At 43.2% G+C, this 27668-nt stretch overlaps 1 protein-coding gene across 2 annotated transcripts in view; it reads left to right on the forward strand.

The window, feature by feature from the left end:
• The window catches only part of FAT1 (FAT atypical cadherin 1), a 104123-nt gene that overhangs the window by 58081 nt on the left and 18374 nt on the right, over window positions 1-27668 (forward strand). For both annotated transcript variants that reach the window (XM_090258900.1, XM_090258901.1), the window contains exons 5-16: window positions 106-316; window positions 2504-2643; window positions 6718-6993; window positions 7114-7324; window positions 12493-16560; window positions 17061-17257; window positions 19737-19890; window positions 20683-20916; window positions 21771-22160; window positions 24089-24303; window positions 24601-24738; window positions 26997-27140. In XM_090258900.1, the coding sequence (XP_090115026.1) occupies window positions 106-316; window positions 2504-2643; window positions 6718-6993; window positions 7114-7324; window positions 12493-16560; window positions 17061-17257; window positions 19737-19890; window positions 20683-20916; window positions 21771-22160; window positions 24089-24303; window positions 24601-24738; window positions 26997-27140 (6378 nt within the window). The remainder of the gene's footprint in view (window positions 1-105; window positions 317-2503; window positions 2644-6717; window positions 6994-7113; window positions 7325-12492; window positions 16561-17060; window positions 17258-19736; window positions 19891-20682; window positions 20917-21770; window positions 22161-24088; window positions 24304-24600; window positions 24739-26996; window positions 27141-27668) is intronic.

Here is a 27668-nt window from a genome sequence, read left to right on the forward strand (position 1 = left end):
GGTGGAAAGCAGCTCAGTGTAAGACCAAGCCAATCCATGCTTCTGTTATGGGATGTTACGCCTACTAATTTGCTGTTTGTACCCCCCTGCCCCTGTTTTATATAGATTAAGGCAGTTGATAACGGTCGCCCCCAAAAGTGGTCCACCACGCGACTCCATGTGGAATGGATCCCCAAACCCAAGCCGCCCCTGGAGCCCATGTCCTTTGCAGAACCGTCTTTTACCTTTACTGTGATGGAAAGCGACCCAGTTGCCCACATGATTGGAGTGATATCTGTGGAGCCTCCCAGCACGCCTCTGTGGTTTGACATCACCGGTTAGTGTTCCTCATCATCGTCATTGTCCTTGTATAGGTTACACCGAGGAGACCCCCCGCTGTGCTTTCCTGGTTTTTGTTCATATCTCAGAATTTAAAATGGGGAGTAAGACCAATCCGTTTTAAATTACAGTATTTTAATTGTAAAATTTATCGCAATATCCAACATACCTAAAACTTGTTTAAAATAAGCGTTCTGTATGTACCCCCTCAATATAAAAATAAGATTTTTCGTAAAGTACATCAAGGAGTTATAGAGAAATCTAAAGATTTTGGTCCAGAACGACACCTTTTAAATTTTTCCTTTTTGATACATAGCTTATGGCACATTACTATTTTCAGTAAAGTGATTTAAATGTTTAAAATACCTGCGCCTATGTGATGGTCACACATCACTGTTATATAGGAAATAAGCTTCAAGTTTTTCAAACCGATAGTACCAACCATAACTTTTTAAGTTTTATTTACCTCATTTTCCATAGGAAGCTGAGGTTTACTAGATTAGGTTACCCTGTGATAAATATTATATCCCTAAGCCAGTTTTTGTTTTGTCATTTAATTTAGTTTAGACATAGAATGTAATACCTTGTTCCAACATACCTAAAAGAAGTTCGTATTAGACTTGGACACTGTAGGGTTTGTTTGTTTGTTTTCTTTTAATTGTTTCTTCACACTGTTTTAATTATAAGGATATTTAAGATCAAAAGCATGTATTGCGAGTCCTCTCTAGTTGGAACTTCCCTCGTCTGCCCCTGAGCCGCTGTCCCCCAAATGCTTTTTCAGGGAGTGCGGCCGGTAGGGCACAGGCTGAGGGACTCCAGGGAGCAGGTGGCACAGGCTTTCCCTCTTGAACTGTCACGCTCGACAGGCTGTGTTCATAATTGTGGTCAAGGCATGAAATTGTGGATGTCCTCAACACCTGTGAAACCGTTTCAGGTTTGGTTTAAAAGAAAAAAAATGAGATTATCTTCATCATTAACCACACCCAGAAGAGTTTGTTTGCTTCCGTTCATTGCTGTCACGTTTCCGGATGAGCAGGCTGCTCTGTCCAGCAGTGCCTGACTTCGCCGCCGAAGCCGATGCCGCTGGCCCCAGTCTGACTGACGGCTCTTCCCTGTTCTCTGCTTTCTTCCATGCTTGCTTGCCTCTTTTTGGCTGTTCCAGGAGACGCGCTTGCTAGAGAAGTGTTTCACATCTTTCAGATGACTTGTGACCTGAACTGTACAGCAGAAGGTATCTGCTGAGATCCCATAATTTGCCTCAGATTATGAGATTGAAAATGAAAGCATCCGTTTTTAGACCTTTTTTATTTCCAGTGACTACCTTCCATTGCATTTCCTTTTCTTAGCGTGCACATGGTCACCTGTTTGAATGGCAAACATACTGCCTTCTCATCCATCCCTAGCTCTTTAGTTTTAACTGAAGGCTTTGTTTTGTGTGTGTGTTGTTTTGCTTTTTGGTGAGATTTAGTTATAGAACTTCATTATCATGTTTAGACATTTTCATTCCATTTCACTGATGTAGCTCCAGTTCAATGGGTTTGAAAAGAGTTTATCTAGAATATAATTGGCAGTGCATTTGGATAATGTAAGTTCCACAGCAACTTTGGCTGCGTTATGCTTTGTTTGACAACAATATGGAAAAAATTTCCAATAGTTTATAAGAGTCACAACTAACTCTTATTAACTACCACTATTTTTTCCAAGTTAACATTTGTTTTTAATAGTTATTTTATTAGGGCCATGTGCCCAAAGTGCCACAATTTAAAAAAAAAAATAATTAAACTTTTAAATGGCCAACCTTGGTTACTAAATGATGTCTTCTGTAGCTACTGAGATATACATTAGAAAGATATTTAGAACCCCTAAGACAGCAAATTGACAGTAATTCTCTGGCAGAATTAGCAATGCTTTTCTCTTTTTCAGAATTGCTTCCTTGCTCCCTTTCACATAGTTGCTTTCTTGATAATTAGGTCTCAGCTTGTGTTGCTAAGAGCAATGCCTTCTTGGTGCCCGCTTCCCCTCCTCTTTCAACATGAAAGCTCCCTGGAATCGCCTTGATTAGTATTGATCAATATACCAGGACATTTTTTTTACTGCCATTAAGAATTAGAAAGCCACAAAATAATCGACAAGGTTTCATCCTGTTACCTGTTTTTACTTTTTTATTTGTCCTCATTTCAACCAGGTGGCAACTATGAGAGTCACTTTGATGTGGACAAGGGCACCGGAACCATCATTGTGGCCAAGCCTCTTGATGCGGAACAAAAGTCAAACTACAACCTCACAGTCGAGGCCACCGATGGAACGAACACGATACTCACCCAGGTACGTGAACTGCGAGTGGTGCCGGGATCCGCAGGCCGTGCGAACACTCCATTCCGCCACCCGCGGCTCTCGAATCTGAAGTTACTGTGTTCATCTAGTCAATACACAATATATGCGCACCATGGATTTTTATTTAGGGAAAGACAGTTAACTGCAAATCTGATTTAGGCTTTGCATATAATTAACCAGTTTTGAAAATTTTGAAAAAAGACCAGAGAAACAAAACAAAACAAAAAAAAAACGCGTTGTTGTTACGGCATCAAGATCTTTTTATTTTTTACTCCTTTTCAACTGTGTTAATATAAAGTATATCCCTGTTGAGGATTAATTAATTGTCCAAGTCATTTTCATGGAAGTTGGTTAAAGCCTTGGCTACCTAAATAGGGCTGTGTGAACTAACTGGTAACCTTGTTCTAATAACTCCTTTAACATCTTTATTTGTTCCTGATGATTAAGGGATGGCCAGATACTGGGATTTCAAAGACCAGTGTTAAAACCCTCTCAATTAAATTAACATTTCTGTTCTTTCTTATGAATTCTCTTTGATTTCTCAGTGTGGGCTGTTTTGAGAATGTGTTGAATATACTTGCTATGTGCCAGGTATTGTTCTAGAAGCCGAAACCCTCCCCTCCTGGACCTTACGTTAGGACAGTCGAAGCTAAAGGGTTGTGGACAAGCTGCTGTATCCGAAAAGCAAAAGGAAGACGTTAAATGTTAGAGGAGAAAGTGCTTCCAGAGTCCCAACTTTCTAGCTTTACTGAAACTATTTTAAAACTTACATGAGCCAGATCACCTGCTAAATCATTTAATTGCATTAAAGAATAACAATTATAGTTTATGGTGTCTTTTCAGTTAAAAGTGAGTAGATGAATTAAAGCCAATGGTGAAAAGGTTTTATTCCTCTTTCCAAGTGCTTGTGATCTTTAGTGTATTTAAAATTGATAGATGTACCCTGCTTTGGCATCATTTTGAATTCGTCGTGTTAAAATTCCTGTGTAGTGTTAAAATTTCAATTCTGTTGATAACCGTTCTCGTTGTAGAAGTTAGACCGTAGAGCATGAAAATGAGAATAATAAAACATCAAAAATTATATAAGTTTAACAGGATAACTCTGAAAGGTTTAAAGACTATAACTGTATGTAGACGAGTTCAAATAATGAACCCAACAGAAATATAGCAAAAGGAACTTAATAAGCGGTAGAAAGCATTCTCATTACCAAAGATGTTGTATCTCCCTGTAGCATTTGTCCCTTATATCAGTGAAGAGTGAACGCTGCCCCCTTTCCCAATAATCATAGTTTTACTTAGTTCAGTTTAGCAGCTTCGTATGAAATATGGTGTAGATTGCCTAGAATTTCTATAAAACCCCAAAAATATATTCTAGTCTTCTTTGCTCAGGAATACAGAGTATCTGAAATTCAATGCTTCATGTATACTTCTGTACCTGATTTTGAGCCATTTGAAGAGGGTCCTGGTCCAATCTCAGTGAATTGCTGGCAGGGAGAGGTGGTCAGCCGATCACAGGATGGTTACCAAGCCTGGGCTGACCTGTTAAGGTGCAGGGCAAAGGGCACAGCTAGCCCATGGGTTCGGATTTCCAGTCTGTGGTTAAGAATAGGGAGATGGGGGCCAGGTTAGGCGCAGAGCAGCAGATAGCGCCGGGAGAGGGACTCAGAGGTCAGAAACGTGGTGACGGGCCCTGGAACACAGCCAGGTGGATTGCAGGTGTCGATACAGCTGAGGAACCAACAGAGCAGGTTTGGCTGCCTTGAGGTCAGCGGGAGCAGATGTCAGGTGCGAGGTTTGGAGGGCCCGGTGCTGCACCAAGGGGGGTCCTCTGCAGAGGGGGGCTGCTGAGTCCACCCTTCTGGCTTTCCTGCCCTGCTGACCGGTATTCACTCAAGTCGCTTTGCTTTATCTGGCACCTTGCCAAACCCAGGTAACATTTTTTTCCCTCTCTTGGAAACAGCTTTGCTTTCCTGTTTTCTTTCCTTTTTTCTTGAGCATCAGCGTCGCATACCCTGGAGCAGACCACTTGGTCTGAATCTGAGCTCTCTCTGCCCCACTCCTGTCCGTGGGCAGGTGGCTGTGACCCTCTGTGCTTTCATCTTCTCCTCTGGGTGCTTATGTGGGTTAAGTGAGGTGGCACAGGGAGGGCCTGCCTGTCACCCATCAGCACTCAAAGAGTGGTCACCATTGCACATGAGCGCAAGTGTGGGCTCTGGTCCCCCGTGACACTTGAGGCACTTCCCTGTCTCCGTTCTGCGTCCCCGCAATTCACCTTGTACTGCCTGCCACCAAAATGGCCTGCCCATCTGGGAAGAAGGGTAAAGGTGAATTTCCTCTCATCGGAAGTTCAGCACACACAGGACATGAAACCTTCCAGCCTCTGCTCGGGAGTCACGCTCTGCACATTTAATGCCACCTTCTCCCTGCGTCTTTGCTGTATTGTCCCCGTTCCAAGGCCTTCTCTCCAGTCTCTCAGAGCTCGGGTGGCCCTTCCCACCTCCTGCCTTCCTGGCTGTGACTGAGCCCTTCCTGCCACCCCAACATGCGCTCACCTACTGACCCAAAACTAACACAGGCAAAGCCTTTGCTTCCTCCCCAACGAGGTCCCAGGTCAACTTGGACTCTTACCGACGTTCTGGTTCCTGTGTGAAGCCTCTGTAGACTTTGTATGTACAAGACATTGCCCATGAGGCGGAAAGCTTCACGAGGCTGGAGACTGTCACATTTATTTTTCACTCTGATCGTGGAAGGGCCCAGTAAATGTTGCAGTTGAGCAACCTTATCAAAGATGGTTGTTTTTACTTCAGCTGTTCCTGTTTACTTGTGACTAATTGATCTCGGAGCAGGATTAAACCACACCTGCCCAACACTCCGTGAGAAAAACAATTTTTAAATTGATAGTGGAAATAAATATATAATGATTTCATTTGTAGAAACTTCCGCTATAGCCATCCCTTTAACATTCGGAATTGAATTTTAAGAGTGAGGCATCTGTAGCTTTAAATATTGACACAACTTTCACATGAAACCTTTCTGTGCTTTGGTGACTGCCGTTAGTGTTCGTACAATGTCGGATGCTGCCGTCTGTCACTGACATCTCGGGCTCTGTGAGAACGCTGTTCCAGGCTTCCTGCAGAAGCCTCTAGTCCACGTGCCCGCAGGCGGCAGTGTGGCTCCTAGGTCTGCGGTGCATTCCTGGGACTCCAGCCCAGGCCACTTGGACTAGCAAAGCCCTTCGTTCCAGATGTGTGCCAGCGAAGCCCCGATTTCGTGCCTGTGACTGAAAACTGCCTTTTACAGTCAGCAGTGATCCCCACTGTGCCTTCTCCACGTCCATTCTGCAATCCAAAAATTAATCCTCTTATTGTCAAGGAAAAAGATTTGACTTGGGACTGAGTTTTTTTAACAGCTGCCTTTTTTTTCCTCTAAGGTTTTTATTTTGTGTTGACATATTTAAGACAGTTGATCTTTTCATTGTCCTTAAATTGCTTTAAGGAAATCATTGTGTTTTCTATTCGTGTGTAGGTTTCTTTGATCACAAAAGTGTAAGAATTTTAAGGCACATTTCTAATTCTTTCATAAATATTTTAAAATCTATTGATAGGAATTTGGAGTCTCAAAGATTAGGCAAGAAATTTCAATACTGCAACCACCTCGTAGCATCCTCACCTCAGTAGCTTGATAATTACAAATTCTATTCTGATACAGGAAATTAGTCTTCTGTAATTCTTGGTAAAGTTAACTCTCTTATCGTTATGTGAGTAATCTAGAACTATCTCTTCTGCCTTTCATAAAGAAATGTGTGAAAGGTGTTACATTTTCTCTCCAAAGTTAGTCTCAAGAATTTAGAAAGGTCCTTATTGTCCTACTTATTTATAGAGGTAATAGGCCAATGAAAAATTTAAAGGTATTTTTATTTTAGATTTTTATTGCTTTTCTCATGTTTGTATTTCATTTTGCTAAAAATTTAGTTTTTTTCAATGGGCATCTGATTTTTTTCCCCTGATTATTTATTAAAACACCATGATTAGGAATGTTCTTATGTGAATCATTTTGTCATTCCAGGTATTCATCAGAGTGATAGACACAAATGACCACCGTCCTCAGTTTTCTACATCAAAATATGAAGTTGTTATTCCCGAAGACACAGAGCCAGAAACAGAAATTTTGCAAATCAGTGCTGTGGATAAGGATGAGAAAAACAAACTCATTTACACTCTGCAGAGTAGTATCGATCCACTGAGTCTCAAGAAATTCCGCCTTGACCCCGCAACTGGCTCCCTCTACACTTCTGAAGCCCTTGACCATGAAGCCGTTCACCAGCACGTGCTCACCGTCATGGTACGGCCTCTGCTCCTCCTTCTGCCACCACGTGGCTCCTGAAGGGTTTCATGCATTTGAGAGTGAGGTTCAAGCGGAAGGAAAACTCCAACAGGGTCAATAATGTGTTGATTCTTTTAGGTACGAGATCAAGATGTCCCCGTAAAGCGCAACTTTGCGAGGATCGTCGTGAACGTCAGCGACACCAATGACCACGCGCCCTGGTTCACGAGCCCCTCCTACGAAGGGCGGGTTTATGAGTCGGCCGCCGTGGGCTCGGTGGTGCTGCAGGTGACAGCCCTGGACAAGGACAAAGGCAGGAACGCTGAAGCGGTGTACTCCATCGAATCAGGTATTGGAGCCCTCGATAGGCTCATAACTGGGTTTCTTCTTTTCTAACATGAGTTCTGGCTGTCAGAACATTCCTGCGTATCACTGTAAAACTTGCTCAATTGGTCTTACGTGCTAGGAGGAAGAGAAAAAAAAAAAACTGTTTAATCTTTTAACTCTTCCGAAAGCTAGGCTAGAGAGTCCTAACTAAGTTTGGGTCCAGTTCTTGGAGACTCACAATATTAGCATAAATCAAGGCTGGGAAGGCCTGCCCTTTAGAAAACTTTATTTGACCAAGGCAGTATTTCTAAGATTGTTTTAACCTCACAGTCATTTTCCTTCCCACACAATGAAACACCCTTAGGAAATGCTGGCCAGTTAATAATGGCGTTTTACATTAGGTCAGTTTTCTCTTGAGCAGAGCAGCGAGTTTCATGAGTGCTGACTCATCCAATTCTGATGGAGTCAAACCTCAGAGAGGGTGTCACGCCTCTGCCCTCCTCCCCAGGTTGGAGCTGCTGCCAGCGTCACCCCCACACAGCTTTAGCAGTTCTGTTGCTTTCATGCATTGCCGCAGTAGGTCCCAGGGCTGGGCTTTGGACTCAGAAGTGTTGAAAAGCTGAAGGGGCTGGAGCTGGGCAGTAGGCAGTGGAGACAGGGAGACCAGCTGGAAGTGTGGACCGTTCGTTCTTCTAGGGACGATAAGGCAGGAGACGAGAGCCTTGCTGGAGGTTCCAAGATGGAGGACCACCAAGAACACTTATGGCAAAGGAGAATGCTTTTGTTCTCTGTTCTGTTTGCCACTGTTATTCACTCATTCATTTAATCATCCCATGGGCTCATGAAGCTCATTTTGTGGGCCAGGTGCCATGCTAGGCACATTCATACTTGAACGTGGTAGGTGTGGGGGTCGGGTGAGGGTGTTGTTACCATTGGTCCACATATGTATGTTCTTGCAAAAGAAATCTTCCCTTGCTAGAAACTGGAGTTGGTCTGCATTAGAGCATATGATTTGTCCAGTCAGAAGTGACCTTGCTTTGGGACATTCCCTACCCATGCCAAATAATACAAGTAAGCGGTTAAATATTGAGAAGGCAGCTTTCATTTTTACATCTTTCTCGGTGTCTTTATTAGTACAGCCTCTTCCATTGTTCTGTGTTTATAATAATTTTAGAGAATTGAGATTATCCATTGAACTTGACTTGTTTTGTGAAGTCCATATCTGTATATTTATTTAGAAATCGTATCTATCTTAGACATTAGAATTGGAAGAGGTATAAATTAGCTGTAGATCAGATAATCAAAAGCCGAGCAAATGGAGAGGAATTTTTTAAAAAAATTAGTTGATGTATTTTATGTAGTTAAATTATTTTCATTTCTTAATTGAAATTTCATTTATTTCACTGAAAATGGCCTAATTTCGTTCATGGGCTGTCCGTGGTTGCAGTAGTAATAAAATGCATTTTAGAGTATACAGTGCCTTGCTAAAGACGATTTTTCCACTGGTTCAGAAGGTTAGTCATTAAAAATCAGTGCATTCCATTATGCATGCCTGAGCACTTCAGCAAAATAATTTTCTCATAGACAGACGGGCTGGGCTTGTGTAGGAGAAAATGTGAAACTTTCCCTTAGCTTTCACATAATTCTCAACAACTGGGTGGTTAAAATATGATTGTTGGTGCCCGAACGAAGGCATGTGCATTCTTTAAATGCTTGTAGTGACTGACAGAATTAGTCATTTGCTATTCCAAGAATGGAACTGTTTCTCTACTCAGAGAATAGATAATACCAAGGGCCTATTCTGATACAGAATTTGGACTTTTAAGAAGATATTTTCTTAGATGTGGTGATACGCAAATTGCTAAACAGTTACTTTCTAGGAAAGCACTACCTTTAAGTGCTGTAGAATTATGTGCATGGGACTCTGTTTGAATAACGGAACTGTAAAATGGTCATGAGGCTTTTTCACCTAGAGTTTATTCATAATTGCCTGCTTTAATTTCTGTCAGATTACATTTACTGAAGTTCAACGGACTAGTTATAAACTCAGGCCGTAACACTGCATGTTTCATCGGCAGCAATTCATTGAGCAAAAGGCTCGGTCTGATTAGGAGCTGTGAGGGGAAAAGGGATTAATTAGAGGATATTTTCAGTAACAGCTGAGGTACATGCTTGGAGACATATCAGCACCACACTCCGGGCTACATGATGTTCTCTTCCTTCAAAACTTGCAGAGCCTGCAAATAGAAGACACTCGGTAGATGTGTTTATTGACCAGAATTGGTTTTCCTTCCCAGACTTAGGCTAAATATTATTGCACTTGAATCTTTGTAGAGGTTGCCATGCTGGCAGGCAGTTGGCACCCACAGCGAGCCCACTGTGGGAAGACATGGGTTCCTGTGCGCAGCTCCCTGACACACCCTGAGGGGTGGGTGTGTGTGTGTGTGTGTGTGTGTGTGTGTGTGTGTGTGTTAAAGTCATGGCTAATGAGCACAGATGTGCAACAGTGTCCACATGACTGCCTTGTTCCAATGGACAGAACAGTTTACGGCTATTTAGAAATCGTCAGTACCTCCTGTTAGGGTGAGTGGCTGAGCCCCCAACCAAGTGTGGGCTGCTGCCACTGCCCTGTGGGTGTGTTCGCAAATGCCAGTTGTGCAGTTGAGCACTGGGCGAGTGTGCCTATTACTAGGCCAGGCGGGCGTGTTCCAGCCACTCAGCAGCCTCAGTGTGTTTGCGCAGGAACAGCACGTCACCCTCCCATCTGCAAATCTGGTGGTTTCTGCCGTGGAGTATATATCTGTGGGATCCATGTATTAATTGGCTGGCTGGGTCCTCTTTACCGTGTTGTTCCAGTGCCAGAAATGGAGCTGTCTTATCAGAGTCAGCCTACTCCAAGTAATTAAGGCAGGCGATGCCTCGTATATCTGCAGCGTTAAGATTTCACTATCCAAGACAAGAGAGAAATGCGTTTCGATGAATGAACGTAATATATGGGAGGTCAGCCGCTTTTTTAGAACAGACAGAGGGAAGTCCAAGGGGCAGGGATGAAGACAAGTGACAGCGGTGTTTCATGGTCTCCTCTGTCACCCAAGCAGCCAGCCAGTCACAGTTTTAGAACTTGGGGCGATGCATAGCTAGGATGAAAAAGGACCCCAATGAATGACTAAGACACAAAGAGAGAGAGCCTGGTGTCCTTGACTTTCACAGACACGACAGGCCAGAGACAGTGTCTGTCAGACCTGGAAGAGGCAGCAGGGCCCCATCCATGGGCCAGGGTTTAGCTCAGAGCCGTAGAGCCTGGAGCAAGCCCAGGCCTCGGCCCTGTTACACCGAGGCACGGCCGTGGGGGCTGGATACGGAGCCAGGCAGGCTTAATGAAAACCAGACTGGGTCTGGCCTCAGAAAAAAATGATCATGGGGTTTTGGAAAACATTAAAGGAAAGAAATGAGAGCTCTAGAGGAAGTGTTTACTAGTAATGATGCGGAGAAAGACGTGCTTGGTTAATCCCCTGGTTTGCAAATCACAGCGAGTAATGCTGTTCTGTGAAGGGCCACACCCGGCTGCAAACCTAGAGGGAGACAATCGAGAAAGGCGTCAGGTGGCCAGGCAGCCTTGTTTGGGGTAAGTGTAATCGTTCTCTAGGGAAAGATAAGGTCGCTGCTGTGACTGAGATAATGGATCTCGACTCTGGTTTGTGAAACAGAAAAGGGATGAAGGGTGATCGAACCCTCCTCACTTTGCCTTGATCTATTTTGAAAAGAGAATTCACTGCCAACCTGCAGTCAACGGCTGGTTTCATCAGAAACATTTCAATTGGTGACACAGAACAGTGGAATATTGCAGAGTTGAATTTGCAGCGGAATACACGTCTATGTTATAATACAAGTGGAAAAGGTCCAATGAAAAGCCAGTAAAACGGTCTGTGCTAGAGGGAGTTTCTCAGACTCAACACTGCTGACTGTTTGAACCAAACGTTTTAATTGTGGGGCCATCCTGTGTATTGCAGGAAGTTCAGCAGCATCTCTGGTCTCTAACCACTGGATACCAGTAGCACCCTCTCCACAAAGTGACAACTGAAGGTGCCTCTAGACATTGTTGAATGTCCCCTTCTGGGCAGAATCACCCTCTCTTGAGAACCACTGACCTAGGGAATAAATTGACCTGAAAAAGATTAAGAAGAGAATATTACTGAAATCTTCAAAACCTATGAAGTGTGGGATAGGTTATACACAGACTTATTTATCAATTCCCCAAATATATAAAATAAGGGCCAATTCCCCTAAGTTTGTTCAGTTTTCTTAATGAATCGGTCTTCCCTTTTATAATGACTAAAAAAGAATCTTGAGCATTTTCAAGCGATAAAAGCTGCTGCAGATATGTTTTGAAGGGTTTGTTAGGGACTCCTGGAAAATCGTGAACTTAACTGCTCCACAGAGAAGGAAAACTCTGACTCCAAAAAACCTCCGCTGCCTTGCGGCATACCTCTTCAGGGGAAAGGCTAAGGGAGTAAACCCCGACAGAAAATCCGGAGCCGGAGTCCCTAAGGCGGTTTGACGTTGTAGTCAACACCGGCAACTCCTGCGGCGCACCTGAACCCAAGCTGTATTGACTCCGTCTTTCCCTTGGACCCTTCAGCTGCGAAGAGAGGGGGGGGTCTGCTGCATGGGCAACAGCAGACCCTCCATATCACCCTGCCCAGGCTCTGTAGCTTCAGCGTCATCACAAGATGTCGATTCAACACGGGAGGAGACAGATACCATGTCACTCCCGAGTCGGACTGCACAGCCATTCTCGGCGGTGCAGATAGACTCTTAAGAAGCTACACCATCGTCTCTCGAGACGGACGGCTGCCGACGACGAACTGCTCCATGGAAGGGGTAACCGTATTCTTTGGCAGCACATTCCTGGTTGAAGCAAAAGAGAGTTGGTTTTAGATAGAGTGTTATTTCTTCTGTTTCTTGCTTTTCATATTTGGTGGAAAAAACTGAAAAGTCTGCCTTATTTTAGGTGGAGAAAAATGAAACAAATTGAAAAATGAAACAAGTTTCATTCAAATGTTGGTTATTCCCATATTTGTTTAATTTCCGAATATAGTTTTTAAAGATATCATTTGTTTTTGTAATTCCAAATTCTCTTCCTGTTGACCCCTGTAGTTTTCTCTTACCATGTTTTCTTTTTCCTCCCAGGAAATATTGGAAATTCTTTTACAATTGATCCCGTCTTGGGCTCTATCAAAACTGCCAAAGAATTGGATCGTAGTAACCAAGTGGAATATGACTTAATAGTAAAAGCTACAGATAAAGGCAGTCCCCCCATGAGTGAAATAACTTCCGTGCACATCTTTGTCACAATCGCTGACAACGCGTCTCCTAAGTTTACATCTAAGGAATATTCTGTGGAAATCAGTGAAGCTATCAGCATTGGGAGTTTTGTCGGAATGGTTACAGCCCACAGTCAGTCATCAGTGGTCTATGAAATAAAAGACGGAAATATAGCCAATGCTTTTGATATTAATCCACATTCTGGAAGTATCACCACTCAGAAAGCCCTGGATTTTGAAACGCTGCCCATGTATACACTGACAGTGCAAGGCACGAATATGGCGGGCTTGTCTGCTAACACGACGGTTCTCGTGCATCTACAGGATGAAAACGACAACTCGCCCGTTTTCACACAGGCAGAATACACAGGACTCATCAGCGAATCAGCTGCCATTAACAGCGTGGTCCTGACAGACCAGCACGTCCCGCTGGTGATTCGGGCCACCGATGCTGATAAAGAATCGAATGCTTTGCTTGTTTATCACATCGTGGAGCCATCGATACACAAATATTTTGCGATCGATTCTAGCACTGGTGCCATTCACACGGTACTAAGTTTGGACTATGAAGAAACGAGTACCTTTCACTTTACTGTGCAAGTGTATGACATGGGCACACCGCGTTTGTTTGCTGAATATGCAGCCAATGTGACCATACACGTGATTGACATTAATGACTGCCCCCCTGTGTTCTCCAAGTCCTTGTATGAAGCGTCTCTTTTGTTGCCAACATACAGAGGAGTGAAAGTCATCACAGTCAATGCCACGGATGCCGACTCAAGTGCCTTCGCCCAGCTCATGTTCTCCATCACTGAAGGCAACATCGGGGAGAAGTTTTGGATGGACCACAAGACCGGTTCTATTACGGTCCAAAACACAACTCAGTTAAGAAGCCGCTATGAGTTAACCATTCGAGCGTCTGATGGCAGATTTGCCAGCTTCTCCTCTGTGAAAATCAATGTGAAAGAAAGCAAAGAGAGTCAGCTGAAGTTCACCCAAGACTTCTACTCCGCAGTAGTGAAAGAGAATTCCACTGAAGCCAGAACGTTAGCCGTCATCAGTGCCATTGGGAATCCAATCAACGAGCCTCTGTTCTACCGCATCCTCAACCCAGACCGCAGGTTCAAAATCAGTCGCACGTCGGGTGTTCTGTCGACCACAGGTATACCGTTTGATCGTGAACAGCAGGAAGCATTTGATGTGGTCGTCGAAGTGACAGAAGAACATAAGCCGGCAGCAGTGTCCCATGTCCTTGTGAAGGTCATCATTGAAGATCAAAATGACAATGCACCAGTGTTTGTCAACCTTCCTTACTATGCTGTTGTTAAGGTGGATGCTGTGGTGGGCCACGTCATTCGCTGCGTCACTGCTGTGGACAGAGATAGTGGCAGAAATGGGGAAGTGCATTACTACCTTAAAGAGCATCATGAGCACTTTCAGATTGGACCCTCCGGTGAAATTTCCCTGAAAAAGCAATTCGAACCTGACACCTTAAATAAACAATATCTCATCACAGTGGTTGCAAAAGATGGAGGAGACCCTGCTTTCTCAGCTGAAGTTCTAGTTCCAATCACCGTCATGAATAAAGCCATGCCGGTGTTCGAAAAACCTTTCTACAGTGCCGAGATCCCGGAGAATATCCAGATGCACAGTCCAGTGGTCCACGTCCAAGCCAACAGCCCGGAAGGGTTGAAAGTCTTCTACAGCATCACGGATGGGGATCCGTTTAGCCAGTTCACCATTAACTTCAACACGGGAGTTGTCAATGTCATAGCTCCTCTGGACTTTGAGTCTCACCCAGCGTATAAACTGAGCGTACGAGCCACTGACTCCTTGACCGGTGCTCACGCTGAAGTCTTTGTTGACATAATAGTGGAGGACATCAATGACAACCCTCCTGTGTTTGTTCGGCAGTCTTACACAGTGACACTGTCTGAGGCATCTGTCATCGGAACGTCGGTCGTTCAGGTTAGCGCGACAGATTCTGACTCGGAACCAAATAGAGGAATCTCTTATCACATGTTTGGGAATCACAGCAAGAGTCATGATTATTTCCACGTCGATCGCAGCACTGGCCTCATTTCACTCGCCAGAACTTTGGACTATGAGCAGTTCCAGCAGCACAAGATTTTTGTGAGGGCTATTGATGGGGGCGTGCCCCCACTGAGCAGTGACGTGATCGTCACAGTGGATGTCATGGACCTCAATGATAACCCGCCACTATTTGACCAGCAGGTTTATGAGGCCAAAGTCAGCGAGCACGCCACGCATGGGCATTTTGTGACCTGTGTAAAAGCCTATGATGCAGATAGCTCAGACACAGACAAGTTGGAATATTCCATTCTGTCTGGCAACGATCATAAGAATTTTGCCATTGACAGTGACACAGGGATTATCACACTCTCCAACCTCCGCCGGCACACCTTGAAGCCATTTTACAGTCTTAACATTTCTGTTTCAGATGGAGTCTTTCGAAGTTCAGCTCAGGTTCAGGTAACAGTAATTGGAGGCAATTTGCACAGCCCTGTTTTTCTTCAGAATGAGTATGAAGTGGAGCTAGCTGAAAATGCCCCCTTCCACACCCTGGTGATTGAGGTGAAGGCAACTGATGGGGATTCCGGGATTTACGGCCACATTACTTACCATATTGTGAATGACTTTGCCAAAGACAGATTTTACGCCAATGAGAGGGGACAGATATTTACTTTGGAAAAACTGGATCGAGAAATTCCAGCAGAGAAAGTAATCGCAGTTCGCTTAATGGCTAAGGATGCTGGAGGAAAAGTTGCTTTCTGCACCATTAATGTCATCCTTACCGATGACAATGACAATGCACCACAATTTCGAGCAACCAGGTATGAAGTAAACATCGGATCCAATGCTCCCAAAGGGACATCTGTCATTAAAGTTCTTGCAAGCGATGCCGATGAGGGATCTAATGCCGATGTCACCTATGCCATTGAAGCAGATTCTGAAAGCGTGACAGAGAACTTGGAAATTAACAAACTGTCTGGGATAATTACTACAAAGGAAAGCTTAATTGGCTTAGAGGATGAGTTCTTCACTTTCTTTGTCAGAGCTGTGGACAGCGGGTCCCCACCAAAAGAGTCTGTTGTTCCCGTCTATGTGAAAATACTCCCACCAGAAATACAGCTTCCAAAATTTTCAGAACCGTTTTATACCTACACGGTTTCAGAAGACATGCCTATTGGAACAGAACTAGATGTCATTCGGGCAGAACATAGCGGGACCGTGCTTTATAGCCTTGTAAAAGGGAATACTCCTGAAAGTAATCGGGATGAGTTCTTTGTGGTCGACAGACAGAGCGGGAAACTGAAACTGGAGAAGGCTCTTGATCACGAGACGACGAAGTGGTACCAGTTTTCCATACTTGCCAGGAGCACTCATGGTGACGACGAGGGGGTGGCTTCTGTGGATGTCAGTATCCAAGTGAAAGATGCAAATGATAACAGCCCTGTCTTGGAGTCTAATCCATATGAGGCGTTTATTGTTGAAAACCAGCCAGGGGGGAGTAGAGTCATCCAGGTCCGGGCATCTGATCTAGACTCAGGGACCAACGGCCAGGTTATGTACAGTCTAGACCCGTCACAGAGTGTAGACGTCATCGAATCTTTTGCCATTAACATGGAAACAGGCTGGATCACCACCCTCAAGGAGCTTGACCATGAAAAGAGAGACAATTACCAGATTAAAGTGGTTGCATCAGATCACGGTGAAAAGGTTCAGCTGTCCTCCACGGCCATCGTGGACGTCACTGTCACGGATGTCAATGATAGTCCCCCGCGATTCACGGCAGAGATTTATAAAGGGACAGTGAGTGAAGATGACCCGCCGGGCGGAGTAATTGCCATTTTAAGCACCACAGATGCTGATTCAGAAGAAATTAACAGACAAGTTACATATTACATAACGGGTAAGAAATTGAAACTAAATGGTTTAATTTAGAATTAAATGTATTAGAAATACTCATTCTGAGATACACATTTTGTGGAAATTAGAAAGTAAAGGGATGATTTTAGTTAGGTGTCTAAAACATTTCAAGTTCTTTGGCTGAGCAAAGGTAATAGTTGTTTCATCAGATGGTTTTTTTTTTCTTTACTTTTTGACTCATTCCTTTGAATTTTATGCTTAGTACATAATAAATATATTATAATTAAAAAGGAAAACTATAGTTTTGATGTAGGCTAAAGTATTGATTAGTAGTCCTTTTATTTTATTTGGCTTAATGCTGTGTTTAAATAAAATTTTAATGGGAAAGCTAATATACCAAATTCAAATGTAATTATTTTTAAAAACCATAGTCTTTTCAAACCACAGCATTATACATTTATTGTATAGCTTACTTATCCTGTTGCTTATTTCTTCCTTTATTTCAACAAGTTTGGTTGTCATCTTCCTCCATTGATTTCACAGGAGGGGATCCTTTGGGGCAGTTTGCTGTTGAAAATATACAGAATGAGTGGAAAGTCTACGTGAAGAAACCTCTGGATAGGGAAAAAAGGGACAATTACCTTCTGACTATCACAGCCACTGACGGGACCTTCTCCTCAAAAGCAATCGTTGAAGTGAAAGTCCTCGATGCGAATGACAACAGCCCCGTTTGTGAAGAGGTACGCTGCTCTTTCTTCCAAGTTCTAGATTACAAATCTGGGTTTCTTTCTTAAGCCTTCCAGCAGGACTGCTGGGGGGTGCTGTGGGGTCATTGAGGTGTTTCGTGTTATAACCTCCTCCTGGTTAAGCAGAGGTGAGTGTGAAGTGGGGCAAGAGCTGGGTTAGCAGCAGAGCTGTTTGAAGGACTGCTAACTAGCTTAAAAATTGTTCCAAATGCTGTAAATTATGGACAGGATTACAGTTGTGTTTAAGGCTAAAAGTGCCCTGCCCCGTTTGTAGGAAGAGATCCCCTTCACTTGCGGGGGGAGGCTATTTTAGAGAAAACATCTGGCCAGCAGGTGTTTAGACGGGGCTCAGTTTTGCTTTCACTGTCTCTGGGGCTCTTTGCTCTTAACCCGCTAGAGAAACCGCGAGGTTTGCGGTGCGACTCCTGCAGCGGTGGGGCTGCCATTCTGTCTGAGATCAATATACCAGCGCAGAGCTGTCCCCATCGAGGTGCAGCGTAGGGGCCGAGCAGGAGTGAGCCCTGCCTGGGAGGGCGAGGAGCACTCACCTTTGGGACGTGGTGACCGGATAATAATAGCCGAGTAGCCGTGGAAAGGCAGCGGGGCGGGAGGAGTTAGTGGATTATAGAGGCTGTGAAGGTCCTTCCCGGGAGCTGGGTCTCCGCCCCAGAGCAGACAGGACCCTGGATCCTTTTCTGTTCCAAAGGTGGAGAGGATCTGACTGGGAGGGAGCTGCTTAAGGAAGATGAGTTTGGTAGTGTTGTGTCCATGTGGATGCAGAACAGTGACAACAGGGGCATAAAGTGGCAGAGGGAGGAAGGGACAGAGACCGGCAGCACCTGGTCCTGCCTGGAGGTGCCCGCAGAGCAGGCCTGTCAAGTCAAGATCGACATGAATGCTTCCCGCAGGAGCGTAGGGGAGAGAAACCCAAGAGAAGCCAGAGGGGAGTTGCTTCTAGAGGAGACGCAGTGGGTCCCACTTCCGATTTGTTCAGTTTCAGGTAATGGGACATTGAGGGAGTATTTCTTAGACGCCTCGAGATGGCGAGATTGAGGGTGAGTATTAGGAAAGTGTATGCAGAGTTGGCAGTTTCTGTGCATAGGTGATCATCGAATTCATCTGAGAGGGTAATGACAAACAGGGAAAGAGCAGGTGGGTGTTTCCCGAGGGAGAAGGCGGGAGGAAGCGGAGACGGAAGGAAAAGAACGCAGCTGTCAGGGCGGGTGTCTGAGAGCCAAGGAGGCGGGATGGCGAGCGGCGTGGGACTGAGGGGGCAACAGACCATTGTGATTGTGACCAGCTCAGACGGTGGAGTCAGTTCGTGATACAGGTGGACGCCTGATTGCTCGAGATTCAACCGTGTGCGCTAATGAGGGAATAGATTTGGAGAGTAAAAGGGAGGAAGAGTGTGGCCGGGTGAGCGAAGGCTGGGTCTGGGGGAAAGGGACCTGGCAGAGGGACAGAACAGCTGGCGAAGGCTGCAGTGAGCATGCCAGGCCATGGGAAGGGTCAGAGCTGTTCTCAGGAAAGTGGGCACTGATGTGCTCAGGAGGGGGGCGTGGGGCTTCTGCGGAATGAGGGGTTCATTCCAGCCCATGTGTGCGCATTTGGGGGTGGGGTATATATACTTATATCTTATAGACACTAAGTGGGTTAGTGTTTTCTTGTTTTCTAACACTTGCATATTATTTCTATGAAATACCCTATCCACTTCAGGAATAATAAAATTAGAACCCTAGATCATTTCAGACCGTCGGTATTGTAAAGCATTCTGTTTCATGAGTCATAAAATGTCGTTCACCTAAAATTGAGTTTGGTTAAGAAGATAAATTCAGCAAAATCTAATCTGTCCCATGTTTTGGTTTGTGGCGTGGGTTTCTAAATACTTGGAAGAGGAAACAGCCCTTCATTTGAGAATTCGGTTGGGTATGGAGAGAGAGGTTAGAGTAGGTAATAGAAGGGCCTGGCCTGATCACTACTACCCGCCATGTGGCCTTGTGGAATCTTTGTTTTCTCCCATAGCATGAAGGTCGCTTTCTTCTTACCTGTGTTTGTTTGGTTATATGTTAAGAATGATTGAAAACAATAAATTTCTGTATTGGAAATTGGTAGACATGATGTAACAGGCATCTGTTCTCTCCAATCCTTAGGTAAGTATGGAGCACTACGTACGTGTATTTTCTCATAAGAATTTAAATTAAACATGAAACCAAGTCAAAGACATAAAGCACTGTATTTGGAACTCTGTAGGTTAAATGTCCGATCACTCTTTCAACAATATGGAGTTGTGAACTGTTACATGGCTCCTTGTTTTATAAGAAAAATAGTTTTGAAAGCTCTGTGGATTTTTAACCTCAGTCATTTCCCGTGTTTCCTATGGCCAAAGTTAAATGATTTATTTTCTGTTATTCCCTTGGCAGTCATGTTGACTTTCAATATTTTATGTTAACAATATTGTTTCAAATTTTTATAGACTTTATATTCAGACACAATTCCAGAAGATGCCTTTCCTGGGAAATTGATCATGCAGGTCTCTGCTACAGATGCAGATATTCGTTCCAACGCTGAAATTACTTACACGTTATTTGGTCCAGGTGCAGAAAAATTCAAACTGAATCCAGACACAGGTAATTGCAGAGTTGGGGGCAAAATTAATTCTGTTTCAACAAAATTGTATATGTGGGTGGTTGTAGATCACTCACAGAATTTGAAATTACATTTTGTTCTTGTAAAAATGTACTTGGATGTCACAAGGTCGTCATCTTTTAGAAATCTAAACACAATGTGTAAAACTTGGGGTGAGATTAAAAGATCAGTCAGGGATTTAAAATGTTTATATCATCTTTAAAAAAACAATTCAGAAGTTAAAGTATATTTCAAGCTTTCCTTTTATCTGTTTTATATATAGCTTGTATTCATGAATTTGTGACCATACATTTATAATTTAGCATATTCATTAAAATAACTCATAGTATGTTACTCATCTTTAAATTGCTAGGATCATTTTTTCTCTTATAATTTGTTAAAATTGGGATCAAGTAATAGTTTTCTGTTAAGCTCTCCCCTACCAAAGAACTAATTATGAACATATGAAGCTAATATTTTGAGTCATTTTTTTAATTTGAATTTGGCAAATTAGGAAGCGATTTTGCTCTTGTGATACTACATATAATGCAGGAGGCCCAAGCCTCGAGATCTTTATGACTGAGGACGCTAGTACCTGGCAGGGTTTGGAAACCTGGAACTCACTGCACTCACACAGCTGTTGACTCTGTCATTGATAAAACTGTTCTCCAAAAAAAGGCTGCCTTTCGGATTTTGTAATTGTTAAGAGCCAAGGAGAAGATGTAAGATTTGGTATTACAGTTCACATCGTAAATTTCAAGTGAGCCCATCTATTGTTGTTTGTTCGTTTCTAGGTGAACTGAAAACACTGGCCCCCCTCGACCGCGAGGAGCAAGCGGTTTATCACCTTCTTGTCAAGGCCACAGACGGAGGGGGGCGATTCTGCCAAGCTAACATCATGCTCACGTTGGAAGACGTGAATGACAATGCGCCCGAATTCTCTGCCGACCCTTACACCATCACCGTGTTCGAAAACACAGAGCCTGGGACGCTGCTGACCAGGGTGCAGGCCACAGATGCGGACGCAGGTATCGTGTGGCGGGGCTTCATCTGCAGACTCTGCTCGAAGATCCTAGGACCCTTTGTTTTAAAACGCATCCCAGAGTCAGATGGTTTAATTACTTCACCTCATGCACGTTGATTAACTTATCAGTGTTTTGTTATTTCATTCCTTGGCATTAAAAATGGAACAAAATATCTAGAATAACGAATTCGCTTTTAAGGAGTATTTGAAATCTCAGAATTGTGTCCACTGAACTTGCTGTTGTAGGAACTCTGTGGTGTCCCTAAAATTCTGGTTAGTGTCTGTATTAACTTGTATTAACTGGTCTTCATATCCCATTGAGTGAGTGAAGTGTTATTTTCTGAATAAACCATTAGTGACATAAAGATACTTTAGTATCATAGGAACATAACAGAAGCAAATGCTATAATGTTGTAGTTTTATAAACCTTTCATGTTTTTATGGAGAAATAAAAGTCTAGGCTATCTGTAGCTTTTTGATAGCAGAGAATAAAAGTAACTTCTTCAGTCATATAGTATTGCAGAATTAGGAGTATAACAAAAATATGTTTTCAAATAAATCTTTGTCACTGAAGGAAAATAATAAGTAGACTTTGAAAGAGCTGCTGGTATTATAGCCTAAGTTTGTACAAAACATAGTCTTAAAAAGCCAGATAACTATGAACTTATATTTACTTGAACTCAGCAAACTATCAATATAAAAGTTTACTTTTTTAAGATCATAGTCATAAGAATTTTTAAGTAATGTGTTTTTAGCACTTTTCTTTTTTAATATGTATGCTCCATGTTTTTTTCAAAAACATAATTTGTTTAAATTCCTTGAACCAGAACATTCTGATGTGATGTCCTCCCTTGGCAGGATTGAACCGGAAGATAGCCTACTCTCTGATTGACGCTGCTGATGGGCAGTTCTCCATTAATGAGTTCTCCGGAATCATTCAGTTAGAGAAGCCTTTGGATAGAGAGCTGCGGGCAGTGTACACCCTTACTCTGAAGGCCACAGACCAGGGTTTGCCGAGGAGGTTGACAGCCACCAGCACTGTTGTTGTGTCCGTGCTGGACATCAACGACAACCCACCCGTGTTTGAATACCGTGAATACGGCGCCTCGGTGTCTGAGGACATTCTTATTGGGACAGAGGTTCTCCAGGTGTACGCAGCAAGTCGGGACATTGAAGCAAATGCAGACATCACCTACTCCATCATCAGTGGAAATGAACATGGAAAATTCAGCATAGACCCGAAAACAGGTAACTTACCATGTACATGAGAGGATTCCCGCTATTCTGTCAAAACACGTAGATTGCACGACACGTGTCCTACTACAGAGTGACTGATCATAAATTGTTAGTAGATACTAAAAAAAACTCATTGTCTTCGTATTGTTATTTTTAAGTGGGATTTATAGTGGTTTCTAAGACTTTGAACTATAATTCTACAAAATAAAATACAGGTAAACCCCGTATAACTTGGTTGTTAGGTCCCTAACAGATGCCATGTTATGCAAATCCATGTTATACGAAACAAAGAACTAGTACAAAAGGGGGATTACGTTCCAAAAATTTTTAAAACATACTATTATATTTTTATAATTAAGAGAAATGTCTTTATTAAAGCAGTTTTCATCAAAAGTATTACATATTAATATGAATTAAGCAATGTTTTCTTCGTCATCACTACTAAGCTCCATTAACTGAACGCATTTTCTTTTTCACAAGATGTCCTCATCCTCTGAACTTTCTTCAACGTTATCTTGATTTCTGCGCTCTACTTTTTAAAAAAAATTTGTTATTTTAGATTGCTTGCTTTTGGCTGAGAGATCTTTATAAATTTCTTTCTATGGTGCTAAGCACTTCTGAAGTTCTCTCTTAAACTCTGTACTCCAGTCAGTGCAAGGACCTGCATTTAAGAAATACGACTCTTAACTGTGCGGCTAAGTCTAGACCTTTCTTTACGCTTTTTAGAGTAAACTGTTTAACTTCTTCGTTTTCATGAGGGCTCTTGCCCCCTATGTTATTTTGGCACGTCCCAGATGTCATTTCCACCAAATTGCTTCATCAGTGTCTTCTACCAGCAATTCTTGGATATCCTTCTTCTACAGTCATATCGTGTTAGAGTGAAACCGTGTTATAGAAATACCGTGTTATATGGGGGGTTTCTCAGTTCTCTAACCGTGTTACAGAAGTGCCGTGTTACACAGGGGATACCTATACATATCTGATGAATCCATTATAACTATAAGCAGGTTAACTTTAAATAGAAAATTAAAGTATCACACTAGTGATTTAGAAAAGACATAAGATGTAGTAAATTAGTGAAGACAAAGACCGGAAGGTAATGAAGGTCCGACCTCGCGCAGTGGCTCCTTTTTATCCCCTGTACGGAACTCATGGGAAGTGGCTTCCCAGGAGAAACAGCAGTTTCTGTGAGGACAGCTGATAATTCAGAAAGTTGACTTTAGGAGCTTAGACTTCTGCTGCATCATAAATACTTTAGTAGTCTTGTTAACCTGTGGTCTAAATAGCTGTCTTTAGAACATTGCAAAAAGTTGCTCTGGTGTCGTAGTATTTAATCGTATGAAGCTATTTCAGGAGAAGAGTATGTAAGGGGGCTATTTTTAAATGTGTTTTTAACACATATCATAAAACTTATTCTTAGGACTCCTAAAGTACTGTGGACAATAAAGAGATGAAAAGGAATGGAGTTAAAGAATTGTTCATCAAAAAGGGATTTTTTAATGATGGGATGTAAACGGTTATTCTGGAGATTTACAAAAAAGGATGCATATTTCTGTAAAATAAAAAGCATGAGAAGGAAGAAGAAACTAAAAGCCGAAGAGAGGAATTTTTACATTTTTATTTTATTAAATTAGAATGAAGTCTGTGATTTAAAAAAGTTTAGAAATACAGTCATTTTTATAGCAGAGGTGTTGATGGTATTAATAAGGAAAGCCATTTAAATATCACAGAGAATATTAGGAAAATAAGAGAAATAAGGATTAAGGATGGGCTAATTTATCATTTTTAATCATTGAGTTAAAGAATTAGAAAATACACATAAATGGTAAGTAAACTTTTGCAGTGAAAATTAAATTTACGTAAACGTGTCTCCTTCAGTCATAGCGGGAGAAAGAGGCGGCGTCCTAAAGCGCCGGACGTAACTCTGCTTTTCCTTGCAGGAGCCGTATTTATCATTGAGAATCTGGACTATGAAAGCTCCCATGAGTACTACCTGACTGTGGAAGCCACCGACGGAGGCACACCCTCCTTAAGTGACGTCGCAACCGTGAACATCAACGTGACAGATGTCAATGATAACACCCCGGTGTTCAGCCAAGACCCCTACACGGCCGTGATCAGTGAAGACGCGGCGCTTGAGCAGCCTGTCATTACAGTGCGTGTTTCCCCTGCCGTTTCCTTCTTCGGAGGCTCTGCAAGAGTTTTGTTTTGTTTTGTTTGTTTTAGGAAGATGCTCCTTCTTCTCCTTCTTCTTCTTCTTCTTCTTTTTATTTATTTTTTTGTGGTGGCCTTACTTGAAAATATTTTGAAGTTATGGAAATGTCTTTTATTAGGGCAATTCCTCTGCTATAAATAACTGCTTTGTAAAACGAGCTGTTGATATCAGAAATGTGCTTAATGACTTCCGGCCCTTCCTTAGCTATCTCTTAAGCAAGAGTGTCGTGTTTTCTAGGTTATGGCTGATGACGCCGATGGACCTTTGAACAGCCACATCCACTATTCGATTATAGATGGCAATCAAGGCAGCCCGTTCACGATTGACCCTGCCAGGGGAGAAGTGAAAGTGACCAAACTTCTGGACCGGGAAACAGTGAGTGAAGAAGTCTGGGCTTCAGTTATTTACCAGCCCCCAAACGAATTAGTGGCAGTGCCTTGTATCCATATCTGCCAGCACGAGGGGAAGTACCGAAGGGTAGAACCAGCCTTGTTCTTTGGAACCGACCAGCAAGATACCAATACTTGAAAAGCAATTACAATATGAAAATGCAGGAAGGATATAAGAGATGTGCTTCATACTTACATGACATTTGGATGATAAAAGTTTATAGTCAGGAAGACTGAAGCACTTCATGGAGCCAGGAGCTGGGTTTTAAATGCTTTCAGTTTGGAAAGTCATAGGTACTGAGAGAAGGGAACCCCCTGGGAGGACCTGCATGACCTGGGGCACAGGGAAGGGAAGCCGTAGGATATATTTAAGGGACCTCATTCTGTTGGGTTAGAGTGAAGTAGTTATACGAAGAAGTAAGGGAGAGAAGACAGTAACAGATTTTGGACCACGTTCAAAAGCAGCAATAGGGGAGAGGATGTGATGCTGCAGGTATCATGAATATTCATGAGCCCAGGTGCATCATCACAGGAGACATAATCTGAAGATGAATTCTACAGTATGTCCAGGTGTAGTTGAGAGCAGTGAGAGACTGGGGAAGTAGGGAGGCCAGTGACAGTCCCTGGGGAGGCAGCAAGAAGAGAAATGCAGAAACTCCGTAAAGGAAGAACTGGAGTCTGTGGCACGGAGCTGAGGTGTGGCGCACCACGGAAGGCCACTGTGCAGGTGACTCTGTTTTCTCCAGGCTTGCGTGGCTGGTGGTGCCGTCGAAGAAGAGCAGGAAGGTCATGAGGGTGTAAACTTAGCATGGGGACAGGTTATTGAACATGGTTTCTGATACACTGATTTTTAGAGGGATATGGCATATTGGAGTAAAATTACTGAGCCGCTATCTGGAGATTTTAGTCAAACTTGAGACCTGCAAGCTGGAAATACACGTGGCCTATGCCTCTAGGGATGATTATGGGCGTGATCCGAAGCATTGAGATAAATGTGAGCAATTGAGGACCGGCAAGTCAGGCCTGTCCACTCATTCCTCTGTCTTCCCATCCGTCCGACTGTCCGTTCACCCACCCACTTACACACTCACATTTAGAGCTGCCTCAGAGAGGTGGAGAAGTGAGGGAGGCCTTGGTTTGGGGAGTTAGACGTTAGTGATAACAAATAATGCAATTTCGGCAGAATAATGGGTAAATCTGAGATTAGAGGCTTGAGGGAGAGAGTGATGAGATATCTTGTTAAAGTCTCAATTCTTTCATTCCTTTTCTGACCTGTTATTTTTTAATTTTATTCACTTTATTGGGATATAAAACAAAATAAGAAATAAACGACAAACGTACAAACAAAAATTGATAGACACAGACAACAATATGGTGGTTCTCAGAGGGGAAGGGGGTGTAGGGGAAGGGAGAGGAGGGTAAACAGGGCCAGGTATATGGTGACCTGTTATTTTTGAGCAGGGACCTGACAGGAGTTTAGGAGGAACAACTATGTTTAGGGTTGCAGGGCAGAACAAAATTTAGTGTTTCTCGTTGAAGAATTTCTCAGATCCTTGAATTTACTAATAACGTCTGTGATAAGGTAGCAGACGAGGTGGCCTGTAGTGTCTCCCAGGCTAGTTCCTCATCAGAACCCTCTGTCATGTGAGTCACTACCTAACTGATATTCTGCAGAACATAGCTCTGGGATTTAGGCAGCATTCCGGCTTCTTTCGCCCCTCATTTTGGAAGGGAGAGTTTAACTGGAACCTGAAGCTACCACACTTGACTCCATTTTTTAAAAAATAGAAAGTCATGAAGAGATCATCTCTAAAGATGTAGACAGTTGACTACAGTCCAAGTGTGAAATTGGTGGGACAGGTGTTGAAAAGCAGTAAGCACTCAAGAGTGGGAAACAGCTTAACGCCTGTGTCCTTCTGGCCGAGAGTAACATCAGGGAAGGTCACCCTCCTTGTTATCACGGTCTTTAGATACGTTAACATTTTTTTCTCATCATGTGAATTCTCTCTTAAGTTTTGTTAGTAGATCCGTAAGGTTTTCAAGTAGGAACACTTAAACAGAATGAGTACATATCTGAGAGGCATCAGAGAATCTAATCAACTCAGTCCCTTCTGTAGCACATTATTGGCAGGGTACCTGCCCACATACAGGACACAGCAAAGGATGGCAGGTGTTCAGATCTGCCGTTCCAGGCTGTCAGGAGTGAAAACGGACATGCCATCTCTCTGTCTTGTTTCCGAAAAGATTTCAGGTTACACGCTCACAGTTCAGGCATCTGACAACGGCAGTCCCCCCCGAGTCAACACAACTACGGTCAACATCGATGTGTCTGATGTTAACGACAATGTGCCCGTCTTCTCCAAGGGGAACTACAGCGTAATTATCCAGGTAGCCTTGGGGTGCTGAGTTCACTGCACGCAGTCCTTTGGGAATGAGCTCTTCCATTGGGTGGCCTCAGTTATTTGTCTGAAATGTCTTTCTTTTCCAAAGACTACGTTGTAGAAACTGGGAAGAGTCCATGAGAGGGCTCTTCCTCAGTACTAAAAGATGAGCATTTTCTAGACACAACCAAGCTTTTATGCTTTTATGTCTGTGTGTGTGTGTGTGTGTGTGTGTGTGCGCGCGCTTTGGTTTTTAAGGTACTCTTACTACTCTGATTCTTATCTTCTCTCCCTGCTTTTCCTCCTTTCCCTTCTTGACCTTCTCCCTCCAGCTTCTTTTTCGGACATCCCTCCTTTCATTCCATTAGCTTCTTCATCCCTCTCCCTCTTCCACCCCTCCCCCACGCCACCAAGGCCCCCTCCCCTCCATCCCTTCCTCCCTCATTTCCGCCCTCCTCACTATAACCCCCTCTTTTTCTCTCTTCCTTTCCAATGGAGCAGCAGTAAAGCATTGCTTTCCATGTATTTCATAGTA

The sequence above is a fragment of the Furipterus horrens genome, unplaced genomic scaffold (assembly GCF_987537825.1).
Source record: "Furipterus horrens unplaced genomic scaffold, mFurHor1.1.pri manual_scaffold_12, whole genome shotgun sequence".
NCBI lineage: Eukaryota > Metazoa > Chordata > Mammalia > Chiroptera > Furipteridae > Furipterus > Furipterus horrens.